Genomic DNA, 14406 nt, shown 5'->3' with positions numbered 1-14406 from the left:
GCAAACTGGATGAAGGAACAGAAATATACACAAATGTCCTTACAGGGCAACAAGAATAAATAGTTAACATAGCAATAAGTTAAAACTACAAGAAGCTAAATTCGGCAAAAAAGTACGAGAAAGTTAACTGGTGCCAGTTTATGTCTGTTTTTTTTTTCCTTTTTTTTAAAATCTCTTCTGTGTGTTTTTTCTTCCTTTTTTTTTGTCGCTTTTTTTCTCTTCTATTTGTGTTTTTTTGTTGCTTTTTTGATTTTTTTTTCTTTTTGTTCCTTGCAGCAGAAGCTCCACAGACGTTTAATAACAAACACCGGGGAGGGGTGGGGGAGAGAGAGCTGGGCAGTCAGATGGGGCCATGGCCGGACACCAAAGCAGGGACACCGGAGGAAAGTCAACTGAATCTAAAATCGGGGTTTGCGATTCTCGGTTCTGACTGGGCCCACTGCAGGGTCGGGGAGAGGGTGCGAGGGCTCCCATGGGCTCCTGCCTTTGGCTTCTGTTGGAATTTTTTGTTACAAAGAATGAAAACTAGGGGGACAGAAGTTCCGGACAGAAGCCAGGGCTGGGGTTTGGGATAGGGGCTGCGTCCACTGCCCTCAACTCATCTGGAAAGACGGAAAAACCCAATAAACTGAAAGGGGTGACTAGTGGACGGGAAGGGAATGCAGGGCTGGGCCCTAGGCCTGTCCACCCTGGGCCTGGTGGGGAGTGGTGGGTGCTTGCTGCCGGGGAGGCTCTGGGTGTAGGAGGAGAGGCTAAGGGCCCCACCTCCCGTTGGGTCCAGGGCCTGGGCCCAGGGAGGCTAAGCCCCAGGGACAAGGGGTCCTTTGGCCTCAAGTGTTGGGGGGGGGTGCTGCCTCCAGCCCACCATGACGCCAAAAGTGAACGAGGTATCGTGTGTCTGGATGCGTGGACGCTGTGTGTGCACGCCCGTGTCCGTGGGCGGCAGGGACCACTGATGAGCCAGGAGAGCTCCGCAGAGAACCCGGGGCAGGGGCGAGTGGGGCCGCGTGCCGGGGGGAGGGGCGGCCGGCCTGGCCAGAGGAAGCAGACTGGGCTGGGGTCTGGGCTGGGACCTCTCACCTGGGCCTGAGGGGTGCTATGGGCAGCAGGTATGTGTGTTCCTGGGTGTTGTGTCTCTGTTTCTCTGTGACTGGGTGTCTAGATTTGTGTGTTCAAATGTATGTCTCCACTTTCACGTCTCCATGTACGCACATGGAAATGTTTGCACGTCCATGTGTGCCCGTGTCCACAGCTGCCTGTGGCCACGTTTGTCCACGTCCATGTTCAACTGCCGCCACATTTATGTGGCCCTTACTTCAGTCTCTTGTGTTTTACCCATGTTTGTCTCCGTGTCTGAATTTGGCCTAGTCCCTAAACGTTTCCAGGGCGTGCGTCTGGGTCTGTAAGTGCTGTTCTATGTCCGTCCGTCCCTGTATGTGGGGGGGTGTGTGCCCCTGCGTGTCTTTGTGTGGCTGTTTCTCTCTGTGGCCCCGTGCCCTCCCAGCCCCTAAGCCTTTGCCCCCGCTCCCTGTCTTTGCCCCAGTTGGTAAACATAGCCTGTCAAAATATTTTCTTTTTTTTGTCTTTTTTTTTTTTTTTCAAGTTCAAGAATCCCCAGTAAAAATTCTCCACGAGGTCTTTTTTCCCTTTTTACAAAAATAGAAATTTTCTTTCCCTCCCACCCCCCCTTTTTTTTTCATTTTGTTTCTGTTTCCAGCCCCTCCCCCTGCTCCTCATACTCCACTGAGGGGCTCTGGGCCAGGGATGCCCACAGCCCTCTCATGTTTAGCTTTGTTGGGGATTTTTAAACCTGTTCCGTCCCCCGCTCGGGCTCACCTCGGCGTTGGGGAGGCCTGGAGGGTACCCCCAGCACTCCCCCAACAGCCATCCCATGGAGGGTGGTTGAGGGTGGGGTGGGGGCGCATCTCTGTTTTCTTTTTAGCCGAAAAAAGAAACAAAAACCATCTCCATGAACAAAACCAAGACGAGAGAGTGAACAGCCCAGCCTGGGGTAGGGGCAGGAGGATGGGATGGGGGACCCCCAGGCACCCCCCATTCCCTGAAGACCCTCCCAGCCCGAGTGCTCACCCTGTGGCTCCCGCAGGGGTGCGGGGCTTCGTGCTGTCCGTGGTCTGCCTGTGCTGTCTCTCTCGGGCCCCTTCTCTCTCTCTCTCTCTCTCTCTCTCTCTCTTTTTCTCTCTCTCTCTCTCTCTGCTGCCCGGGGAGGGTGGGGAGGGCGGCCGCGGCTCAGGCCTTGTGCTGTTTGCTGGTCTTGAAGGACACCTGCAGCACGCGCTCACCCAGGCGGTAGCCATTGAGGCTGGCGATGGCCATGGCTGCCTCATCATAGTTGGTCATGGTGACAAAGCCGAAGCCCTTGCACTTGTTGGTGGTGAAGTCGCGGATGACCTTGACATTGGTGACCGCCCCAAAGGGCCCGAACAGCTGCCACAGCACACTCTCGTCCGCCTCCGGCGACAGGTTATACACAAAGATGCACCAGCCAGCACCTGCCGCGCCTCCTGACAGGCCCACGCCCGCCAGGCCGCTCATGCCGTCGATGGCGATGGGCGAGAACCTGGCGATGAGCGACAGGGGACTACTTTGGGGGTCACGCGGGCTCTGCCCTGACCCCCAGCACGCCCCCGACCTACTATGACCCTGTGACCTGACCCTGACATAACCTCTGACCGTGCCTTGACCTTGGGAGCCCTGTATTGTCCTGACCTGCTGTGACCTCCAACTATAACCCCAACTTAAACCTCACCCACTCTGAGGCACCAGCCCCCAGACTCCATCCTGACCTGTACGGTCTCCTGATCTCAGACCATCCTTCACCCGTGATCCTGCCCTGAGCCCTGAACTATGCCCTGACCCCATGACCTCTGGCCCTACCTGGTCCTTGGTCCTGTTGAACCTGACCACTTCCCCACACCACTCTTGCCTTTGCCCCATCTTTAAGCACACTCTGATCCTGTCCTCAGCCACATCCCATTTGCCCCACTGGCCATCTGGCCACGTGGCTGGAGGCCCACCGGGGAAGTGCAGTGCTGGGAACTGGGCATAGCCATTTAAGCACCTCCCATCGTTATTCACGGCTCAGCACAATCATCACCTTCTCAGGCAGCCTCGTCTGACCCATAACATGGCCACTTCCTCCCTCTGCCCTTCTTTGGCCTTTTTCTATCTAAATCGGTTATTTATTATCAGCTCCCTCTTCCCTAAAAGGTTTTGTTCCCCGTGGTGTCCCGGCCCAGAACGGCTCCTAGCATACAGTAAACATGGGGTCTCCATTCGACTGGGCAGAGACCCCCAGGGCCTAAATCACTCAGTTCGAGCTCTTGGGACTAACTGCTTGCTTCCTCCTCTGGGCGTTTGTACAGGCCATTGCTGCTGCCAAGAACCCCACTTCTGCTCTGTCACCTCAGATGAGTCAGGGGTCCCCACTGGATCACCATTACCCCTCGCGCCCCCTGACCACTGTTCGTCTATCTGTCTCCTTTCCCACTAGACTGAGATAATTAATAACAGTAACAATAATCGTTAAGAGCAGCTACCTTTTATTGAGCGCTCACTATGTGCCAAGCACTGTGCTCAATATTGTTTCATTAACATGAAGGACCGAGTGTGGCTGGGCCACACTGGGTCCCTAGCCTCAAGCTAAGCGCCTGGCACTCAGCATGCGCTCAACAGCTTGTGATGCAATAAACATGAGCCTTCATAGGTCAGGGGTGTGGACAGCATCACAGGGCCCTAAGGTCCATCACCGACTACAGGGAGCAAGGGGCGGTCTGTGACCCACAGCAAAGACAACCAATAGTGGCAGATGGACCTCAGACTTAACGTGGGAACCAGGGAGCACGGCTGTGGCCCGGGCAACAGTGCTCGCCTTTCACTGGGCCAGAGAGGGTTACGGGCAGTGTGGTGGCTCTTCGTAAGCATTTACTAGGCTCCGCAGCCCCCAAATCTCTTCATGAACATGCTACACCCTGACAGGGGCAGACATGGCTAAGCAGACAGGGCTGGGGATGAGGCGGGGAACATGTCCAATAGAGTAAGGGTCCAAGGATGGACAGTGAGGGGCTGGGGGCAGCGAGGCAGGGGCACTATTACCTCTTGACTCCGTAGGCCATGTTGAGCAAATTGTCCAGCCTGTGGAGCAGAAGGGGTGGTCATTGGTGGCCTCCAGGCACACTCCTGGCTGTGATGCTGGCCAGCCAGCCTGCCCTCCCTGCCCCCACCCTGCAGGCTAGCAGCGTCAGCCCTGCCCCCGCCGCCCGCTCCCCGCCCAGCTGGACAGCGCCTGGCACGGACCGTGGTCACTCCAGCACCGCCTCTTGCCTGCCCTGCCGAGTCCTCGTCCTCCCTCTCCAGCAGCCCAGCCCCACTCGCCTGCCCCCACCCTGCAGGGCTTGGGTCCCCAGAAGGAAAGGTTCAAGTCTCTTCACCACAGTGCCTGGGCTGGGCAGGTGACACCTCTCTGAGCCTCAGGATCCCCATCTGTCAAATGGGGACAAGACAAGCTGTGTTCTCATGGTTGCTGTGCAAAATAAGCGAGTGTGCCTGATACACAGTAAGCACTCATGAAATGTGTGAGAGGAAACCGAGGCACAGACAGCTGGAGCCACACACCCAGGGTGGAGGGGCAGTCAAGAGATGGACCCGATCAGGTGATTCTAAACTCTTAACGTTGATACTGCCCCTCGTAGTGCATTGTGCGCCTGCTATATATCAGCGCCTGGCCTCAGCACCCAACAGACCCCCATGTTTCCCCTTTGCTGCCCTCAGCAGCCCCAGTATGTGGGCACCCCAGCATCTGGGTCCCTCTGTCCTGCAGGAATGGGATTCAGGGAGGGCAGCTGCAAGTGGCCTGGGGGTCTGGGGTGCCTGGGGCCTCACCGGAAGCGCTGCGTCTGATGGTGCAGGGGGCCTGCGTAGCGCCGGGCCGATGACTGGTAAAGGTGAGTGAGCAGGGCCTGCCCCGTCTTCTGACTCGGGTTGTTGGCGAACTTGACTGTGATGGGCTCAGCTGCGCCCAGCGGCTTCTGCCCATTCAGTCCTTTGATGGCCTCCTCAGCCTCAATCCTTTTGTCGAAGCGGATGAACCCCACACCGCGAGACACGCCTGCCGGGGGTGAGGGTGTCATGAGGACCCTGCTCCCTCCCATGTGACCTCCTCCCGCTCCCCTGCTTCTCGCCCTGCCAGTCCCCATATCTCCGTTTTGGTCCCACCTTGGTGCCTCCGCCCAGTGCCCCACCAGGTGCACCCTTGCCAGTGGCTTGACCTGTGACCTGGTCCACCAGGATGCGGGAAGTGATGATGCGGCCGTATTGGGAGAAGAGCTGCTCCATTTCCTTCTGGCTCATGGTCTTGGGGAGCCCACTGACATACAGGTTGGCATCCCGGATGGATGCGGAGCTGGGTCTGGCATAGGACACCTTGGGGAGGGTCAGGCAGACAGGTGTGAGGGAAGACCCATTTCTCAGATGGAGAGACGCCACATCTGAACCACCACTGAGTCGCAGAAATGCCTCATCTGTTCACTCAACAAATACCTCTTGAGTAGTCACCATGGGTGCAGCTGACCAGGGCTTGGGGGAGAGGACATGGTCATGGCTGGGACAATGTGGCCATGGCCCTGCCTGCATAGAGTGATGGAGGACTTGCCATCTGAGAAGGTCAAAGGAGCCATATCTCTTGGGGGGGGGGTCACACTTCTCCCTGGGGACCTCAGGGACTCTTGTGTCCCCAGCCCATGCTCTCACGCTGGACATCCGATCAACACTGATGCTTCCCACTCCCTTGGAAAGTGAGCCTGGAACGCTGGCCTCTTCTTTTCCCAACTACACTGGGCCCCTGAGGCTCACTGAGGTCTTTAGCCACCAGCTCAACCCTGACAACTCCCAAATGTTCATCCCCAGCACGGGCCTGGCCCCCAAGCTCCACACTCACGTGATACCTGCCTCCAGGCACCCCTCGAGGGGGCCTCACTGGGGGCACACTAAGTGTAGCTGCATCCGGCTCCTGACTGCCACCAGTTGCCCAGACTCAGTAATGGCAGCTCTGTCCTCCTAGGTGCTCAGGACCCAGGCTCAGCTGTCCTTGATGCTTCTCTTTCGCATCCACATCTAATCCACCATCCATCTTGTCGGCCTACCTTCCTCATTATCCAAAATCTGCATGCTTCTCCCCATTTCCATCTCCCTACTCCGGCCCAGCACCCACCATTTCTCACCCCGACTAGTACAGCAGTTTCAGCCTGGTCCCCCATCCCACCCTCACCCCTCACAGGCTGTTCCCCCAACAGCAGCCAGAGGGCACCTGTGCACATCTGAGCCAAGTCACATCCCTCTGTTCAGATTCCTCAGTGACTCCCACCTTCCTCAGAGTTCAAGTCTTTCTCATGGCCCACATGGCCCTACATGACCTGTCCTATGACTACCCTCTCTTTACCTCCACTCCTCCCTCGACTGCTCTGTTCCAGTCACATGGGCCTCTTTCTTGTTCTCCAAACGGCAGGCACGGTCCTGCCTCAGGGACTTTGCACTGGCTGTTCCCTCTGCCTGGAACTCTCTTCCTCTTTCCTTCTCTAGGTCTTGGTTGAAATGTCTTCCCCGTCCTCTCCCATCTGAACTGGGTGCCCACCCCTACCCCCGTGACTCTCCCACATAGTACTGCTCTCAGTTGTGAATTAGACACGTTCATGTCATTGTGGTCCAGCCCAACAATGAAATCTCTGCAGCTGTTTAAAAAAGGGTGGATTTAGGTATTGATTTCCCCAAAACAGTGATGAGTATTATAAAGTGGGGGAAGGGAAAGTCCACTTACAGAGCAGCAGGTATTGTGTGACCCGTTTCATTGCATGATAGATCAATGTCTTGGAAGCATGGACTGGAAGGCCCACCCCAGTGCTAACAGGGTGACCTAAAGCTGGTGGGGGTGTCATGAGCTCCTCTACCCCTTATTTCTGCCCATGTCTATTTTCTATCTTCTAAATTAACCTCTGGGTAGATAGTGGTTATTGTCAAGGGTCTGGCTTTTGTTTGGTGATGTGAGTTGTGAGGGCATGTTACTTCATTAAAAATAACTAATTAAAAAACTAACAAAATGAAGTCTATGGCCATTCCATCCTGAACGTGCCCGATCTCGTCTGATCTCGGAAGCTAAGCGGGGTCAGGCCTGATTCGTACTTGGATGGGAGACCACCTAGGACTATCAGGTGCTGTAGGCGTTAAAACAACAACAACAACTAACAAATTGGGCTGGGGGTGCTCTTGGGGTGTGGGTAAAAGGATTCTAATTAATGCCATTAGGCACACCTGGGGTCCTCCAGAAAAAAAGAAAACACACCAGCTGCTATTATTTCTGTAACCATAATTAAAAATCACAGCTGTGTATTTGACCGTTTCACTCTCCCCCACGGGTCTGTGAGCTTTGAGGTGGTGAGGACTTGATAGACTGGAGTTGGGGGTGACAGGAAGGGGACCCTGAGCTCCTGGTAGGTGTTTGGGGTTGGGGGCCATCTGAGGCACAGAGTAGGTCTTCAGGGGCCTTTCCTGTCCTTCCATGATGTGCGCTGACCCAAGTTCCTCATTTCCTCACCAGGACGGGGCCTGGCACACAATAGCTGGAAATACTTTGGGTGGAATCTGCTGGAACACGCAATCTGTACTGACCGTAAAACATAGCCGCCCAGGTAGACACACACACACACCACACACACACATGGCTACACCATGCCACCCACTGCACAGCCATGGTGACTACCCCAGCAGGAGGGTGACACAAGATCTTGGCCACATCCATGCAACTCTGAGGATCTTGGATAATTACAGTAAGAATTGCACATACCTGTCATACCGCCATACAAGCCACAACATCACACGCCCTGAACAAGGCACAAGTAGACGTACCCACACAACTTCACCATGACACACGAAAACCCTGTTATGGCCAGACACACCCACACAGCCCCACCAGGTCACAGCCAAAGTTGCAGTGTGTGACAAAACACCTGTCAAATAAATACTATGTCCCACAGACATAAGTGACACACCCAAAGTCTATAATAACTGGACCCATGTGATGACAGATACTCACATAGCCATGATGTCCCACAAACACCGTCTCATAGCCTAGGGCCACACACACACACACACACACACACACTCACACACACACTCACACACTCTCTCTCTCTCTCTCACACACACATGCTGGCCACATCACATGTACACAGTGGCCTCCTGGGCCTTAGAGTTTACAGTTCTTCACTAGAAGCCTCACACTGGGCTTCTGGGTCTAGTTGGCCATAGAGGGACCCATCAGGTCATGACCTTGCTTCCGCATCAGAAAAAGGAAGAGATTCCTGCACCTCTGTTCCCACAGTGAACTGGGAGCCAGATGGGCATCCCCTCAGCTGAGCTTCCCCCAGGGTTCAAGAGCAGATTTGTGGGGTGGAGCCAGACACCCCAGGTGAACCTAGAAAAGGGGGTTTCCATGGCGATCCCCCCCAGGGAACCTGCTCCCAGGTCCCAGCTGCAGCTGCTGAGAGGGGAGGGGCATCACACAAAGGTCGGGGAGGGGCTCACCCCTAATCCCACCCTCCCAGATCCTAATTAGGTTCCAGATGGCAGATGGACCCCCACCCCTCCCTTATTTCCATGACAAAGGCACGGAGGGGGCTGCCCACAGGACCCTGGTCACTCTCTCCTGTTGCCCTGCTGGCGGGGTGGGTACCTCCCTGAGCCGGCACAGAATGTGAGGCCGATATTCTCCCCATTGACAAATGAGGAAACCAAGGTTCAGAGAGGAAGAGCCATTGGCTCCCGGGAAAGGGAGCAGCCAGGAAGCCTTGGGGGAGAGCTTTGAAGCCCTCGGGTGATGAGCCATGGAGGAGGACGGGTGGCAGTTAAGGGGGTATCTCCGTGAGCAGTAATAAAAGGGAAATAGGGACAGTCAGGATGGGCACTAACAGGGGGATGGCGGCACAGGGGAATAAGGGCACCAACCTTGATGGTCTTCGTCTGCAGTTTGAGGCCATTGAGGGTGTTGATGGCTTTGTCTGCGTCGTTGGGGTCAGAGTAGTTCACAAACCCATAGCCGAGGCTCTGCCCTGTGGGCAGGACCAGGACAATGACCTACCTCCCCAGATCTGCCAGTGTCCTCCCGGACCCAGGCCTGAGAGGCTGACCACCTCCAGGACACCTTAGACCCCAGAGTCCCACCTGCTCCCAGTACCTCCCATCTGAAGTCACACTTGTCTCTCCATCACATCTCAGATCCCCCAGAGTCCCACCTGTCCCCATCACACCTGTATTCCTGAAGCTACCACCTCTGTCCCCCCCTCCCCATCTGCCAGCAGCCACACCTGTGATCTTGTCTCGAACCAATTTGCAGGACTCAATGTCACCAATGCTCCCGAAGAGACTCTTGAACTCATCCTGGGTCATATTCTGGGGCAGGTAGTTGACAATGAGATTGGTCTTGCTGTCGTCAGTGGCTCCATTTGTACCAAGGAGTGGCCCATTGGGCAGGGCCGGGCCGGCCGGGCCCCCCGCCACCTGAGACTCCATGGCCCCGAGTATCTGCTGGAGACAACAGGCCACACCCGCTCACGGCCCAGTCCCCACATCAGGGACCAGGGGAGTAAGCAGGGGCTCGGTGGTGACAGATCAGTCGTGTCCGACATGGGCACGAACATGGGGAGAGGACAACGTATTAGTCTCTTTTCTACTCCTTGAGCACTGAGCAAAGCACTTAACATAATTTTACTGTAAAAAATTCCATATTCCATATAAATGCCTTACATGCTCCTTTGTATGTTTGCCTGTTTGTCTAAAACCAACCTGTGCGTTTTCAGAATACTACAATAAACACTTTTGTCTTCATAATAAGAAATATAACATTTTTATTAGCTTTGAAGCCCTCACATGTCCCTTCCTATGTACTTCCCTCTTCCTACTAAAGGTAATTCCTATCCCAAATGTGTTCTTTTGCTTTATGCATAATTTTCCCACTAGGCATTTACCCCCCTCCTCTAGTTTTTCCATGAGCTATTTTTTTAATGTATAACATAATAACACCTACGAATAATAACAATTTTATTTTTGTCTCCAATCTATGCCTGCTATTTATTTTTCTTGTCTTATTGCAGGGACTACAATATGATGTATCTTACTTATTCCTGACATTAAAGGAAATACTTTAAACCTTTCATAGCTAAATATGATCTTTGCTTTTACAGGTTTTTTGTAAATGGCTTTTATCCAGTTAAGAATGTTTAATTTTATTCCTAGTATCCTAACAAGATATTTTTTTAAAAGAAGGGATGTTGAGTTTTATTGTTCTTTTAATGTTCTTTTCCTACATTTATTTTTTAAATTGAGATAACTGACATATGACATTATATTAGTTTCAGGTGTACAACACAATGATTTGATATTTGTATATATTGCAAAATGATCACCACAATAAGTCTAGTTAACATCTATCACCTCACATAGCTATAATTTTTTCTTGTGATAACTTTTAATATCTACTCTCTTAATAACTTTCAAATATATTCTACATCTATTTTACATCTAAGGGCCACGTTGAGAAGAATTTTAAAGGCATATCTGGGCTCAGAAGGAAACAGTGCCGGATTGACTGGTGTTGTCTGTCATCAGCATGGGAAGGTAAAATAGCTAGCATTTCCTTAGGTCTTTTCTTATGGCAGGTTGGCGAATAGGTTGCCCTCACCTGAAAACTCAGATTGATTGGTACGGTCTTCCTAGAGGGATGAATTAGAAAGGATTTGAAGTCACATCCAGTTTCAGCAGAAAAGATCATTGGGATAGATTAGCAATGTCTGCTGTGGCCACAGAATCAGAGTCAGCAGGTACACATCATCTCAGCCATCCCTGACCCAAAATACAATACTGTAATTGTTTCCAAATATTGTTTCCTATATGCCAGACACAGAGCAAAGCCCTCTACAGGCAATTTTTCTTTTCTGATTTACAACAGCTCTAAAAAGAAGAGAGTTTTACTCCCCTCGCTTGACAGATGCTATGGACTAAATGCCTGTGTCCTGCTCCAAATTCATGTATTGGAATCCTAAATCTCAATGCTATGGTGCTTGGAAGCGGGGCCTTTGGAAGGTGAGGGTGGAGCCCCCATAAATGGTATCCATGACTTTATAAAAAGGGACAGGAGAGAGGTCTCTGTCTCCACATGTGAGGATACAGCAAGAAGACAGCTGTCTGCAAACCAGGAAGAGAGCTCTCATCAGGAACCAAATCAGTTGGTACCTTGATATTGGACTTCCCAGACTCCAGAACTATGAGAAATAAATGTCTGTTGTTTAAGCCACCCAGTTTATCGTATTTTGTAATAGAAGCCTGAGCTGACAACAGATGAAGAAAGTTAGATTCAGAGATGTTTGAAAAATTACCGACGACCATGCAGCCCATACATGATGGAACAGGGATTTGCACATAAGCTTTTCTGATCTGGAGTCTGTATTTCCAACTGTCAACCTAGTGCTGGCTTTCATATTTCCCAGCTGTGTGTCCTCAGGTATGCTACTTAACACTTCTGAGTCTCTGTTCCACTTTGTTGCAAACTCCAAATTACTGGCACAGTGGCCTGGAGAAGGATCTAAAGCCCACATATGGGTGCAATTGGAAAGCGTTCTGGGATCAGTTAGCCATATCTGTCATGAGCACAGCCACAAAAAGTGAAAACAGGCATGTCACATCAACCATCCCTGCCTCATAATCCTGCTATTAATAATTGTCCCACTCCACTGAGCATCCATCATGTGCCAGGCACTGTGCAAAGTGCTTCAAGGCATCATTTCACTGTTTTCTCTCAACAATCTTGAAAGACAGCAACACATTCTCCATTTTACAAGTGAGGAAACTGAGCCCAGAGATGTTGGGTGATATAAATGGGTAACTCCATTTCAAACCTGTTTGTGTCAGACTTCAGAGTTGTTTTTAATGACTGTGGCCAATGCATTGGGGGCAGCTCTGCCACCTCATAGTTGTGTCTTCAGGGACAATCTTAGCTCTTCTTTAGGCCTCTGCTTTGTTTCCATTTATTCTTATTAAAAGGATGGCACAGAGGGTCACCCCTCTGCATCTCAGTGGGCTAAGACTGGCTATCTGGGGGGCTGCCTGCAGGATTATTCTGAAGTTACATCTGGTCTGAGCAGGAACATGCACTGAGATGACTAGCGATGTCTGCCACAGGCCCCAGTAGTAATGCAGTAATGCACCCTCCATGGATCTGCATCCCATCTCCTAACATTAATAATTTACTAATGACGTGGCCATGTATTGAGCGCCTGCTACGTGCCAGACAAAATTCTTCATGTGAGAATTTCCAGGCAATTCTCCCAACGTTGAATGTTATTTAACAGATGAGGAAACTGAGTCTCAGTGAAGAGGTAGGGATTTGCACAAGGTTTGGCAGTGGGCAAATGGTGGACCAAGAATTTAGATCCAGGGTTTGGACTCCAGAGCTTATTTTCCTAATGAAAAGGCCAATAGTAACAGTCAAGTGAAGCTGATCACCCACTCTACACCACCTCCCGGGTGTAGAGTGGGTTTATATCTATATATAAACCCACTCTGTTGGCTGAGCTTACTACTCATTCGATTCAACAAATATTTACTGGGTGCCACCATGTGCCAGCTGCTGGCTTCCCCCTCCTCACTGTGTGTCCTCTGACACTCACATTGCTTCTCTGGGTCTCTGTCCCTCCACTAAAGGTGCAGAGTTCCCCCATGTATAGAGATGGATTCTGAATTCCTGTCTAGGCTCAGCAAGAGTTCTGTGGTCGATTGAAATGTCTGCTATGGGAGCCTGACAAATATTCAGCAGTACACATCCCTGCTTTGGGACACACCAGATTCCAGCTTTGGAACCCCTATTATGTGCTAGGCAGGCACTGAGCATGTGATAAGTTTTCATTGACTTTCCACAGCCACACAGAAAGCTGGAGATTTCTCCATTTCTCAGATGGAGAAACTAAGGGACAGAAGGATTTGTGAATTGCCAAGAGTGACAGGGGGAGGTGGTGGTGATGCAGTCAGGGTTTGACTCCTGATCAGATGACTGCAGAGACTACAAGGTTACAGGCTCCCCTAACCACAAATGCTGTCCTCATCTTGGAGAGGGTTGAGGTGATTGGGGTGTTCCTACTTGGGATCTTGAGCCCCAGCCTACTAATCTTACCACCACCCCATTTCCCTCCCATCTGTGCCAGAGCTTAGTGGGATCAGTGTCGCCTGTGTTTCCTCCATGGCTGAGCCGGCTGAGCCGATAATGGGGATCAGATTGGTGGAGGTCACACCCACCCTGCTCCAGCCACAGCCAATATATGACCTGGGATGACACTGGGATCACAGGGACCTTTGAGGGCTGTCCCAGGGCAGGGATGGAGGGGTGAAGTCAGAGGGGAGGAAGGCCTTAGATAGAAAGGCAGATGACACTGGGAGCAATGGCACCTTCCCTCCCACTCTCCAGCTCTTCCTCTGGATCTGTTCCTCTTTCTGTTTCTTTTCCTCCATCTCTTTCTCCTATTTATCCCCTCCTCTGAACCCCTGTCTTCCCCTCCCTCTCTCTTACTCTTTCTCCAACACTGCACATACACCTGACATATGGATTTTACAGTGAACTCACCTCCAGTGTCTGACCCCCTTGGCCCCCAGCTGCGACCCCTGGCCCCAGTCACAGTGACAGATGCCTGGAAACTAGCGACAATAAGGCATTGAGTGGCTATGCATGGTAAGGCTGGGCCACCACGTGGTTCTGAGCCTCCCACTTCCAGGTCCTTCTTCCTGCGTGCAGGGCCCTCACTGTCTCGATTTATCCCTTTACTACCTCTCAGCCTGTCCCCATGGTGGGTGTCTGCCTTGAGTGCCCTCCATTGGAGTAACCAAGCCTCCAAGGCCCTCCTGTGACCTCTGACCACACCCTCTCCTCTTTGTGCATCTGTTTCCCTTTTTCAAAGGAGAAAACAGATCAGAGGAATGGATGCTGGATTGTTGTAGGGGTTTTGAGGGTCCTCAGGAAGCCACACTCACATTCCTGGACCTGGGTGAACAGGGTGAGGCCCAGAGAGAAGGGGCTGGTTTGAGGTCACACAGCAGAAAAGTATGGCCTGTTGGGCCTTATTTCTCAGAGCCAGGTGGGCGGGTCCCAGGATCCAGGAGGGAGTGCTGAGCATTCCCCCACCCACTGAGCTCTCCACGACTGGATAAAGAGGCCCGGAAAGAGACACAGTGTACAGAGACACACACACACACAGAACAGAGAGACTAGAAGAGCAGAAGAAGGAGGCCCAAGCGCCGGAACCAGACAAAGGACGTGCGATGGCGCGGGGAGTGGAGTCGCGCGGTGGGGGCGGGGGA

General features: G+C 52.3%; 1 protein-coding gene and 1 pseudogene across 1 annotated transcript; one reads left to right on the top strand and one right to left on the bottom strand.

Annotated features, from left to right (window-relative positions):
- Positions 1 to 2247: 2247 nt before the first annotated feature.
- ELAVL3 (ELAV like RNA binding protein 3) lies at positions 2248 to 9585 on the bottom strand. The gene is made up of 6 exons (XM_015598074.1): positions 9372 to 9585; positions 9013 to 9116; positions 5286 to 5439; positions 4900 to 5125; positions 4114 to 4152; positions 2248 to 2578 (listed from the first exon to the last, which is right to left on the bottom strand). The coding sequence occupies exons 1-6, from the start codon at positions 9574 to 9576 to the stop codon at positions 2248 to 2250; spliced, it is 1059 nt and encodes a 352-aa protein (XP_015453560.1). The 5' UTR covers positions 9577 to 9585.
- Positions 7114 to 7232, top strand: LOC112471674 (annotated as a pseudogene).
- Positions 9586 to 14406: the final 4821 nt, after the last annotated feature.

The sequence above is a fragment of the Pteropus alecto genome, unplaced genomic scaffold (assembly GCF_000325575.1).
Source record: "Pteropus alecto unplaced genomic scaffold, ASM32557v1 scaffold761, whole genome shotgun sequence".
NCBI lineage: Eukaryota > Metazoa > Chordata > Mammalia > Chiroptera > Pteropodidae > Pteropus > Pteropus alecto.
Note: the sequence above shows the minus strand (reverse complement) of the source record. Positions and strands in the feature narration are given on the sequence as shown.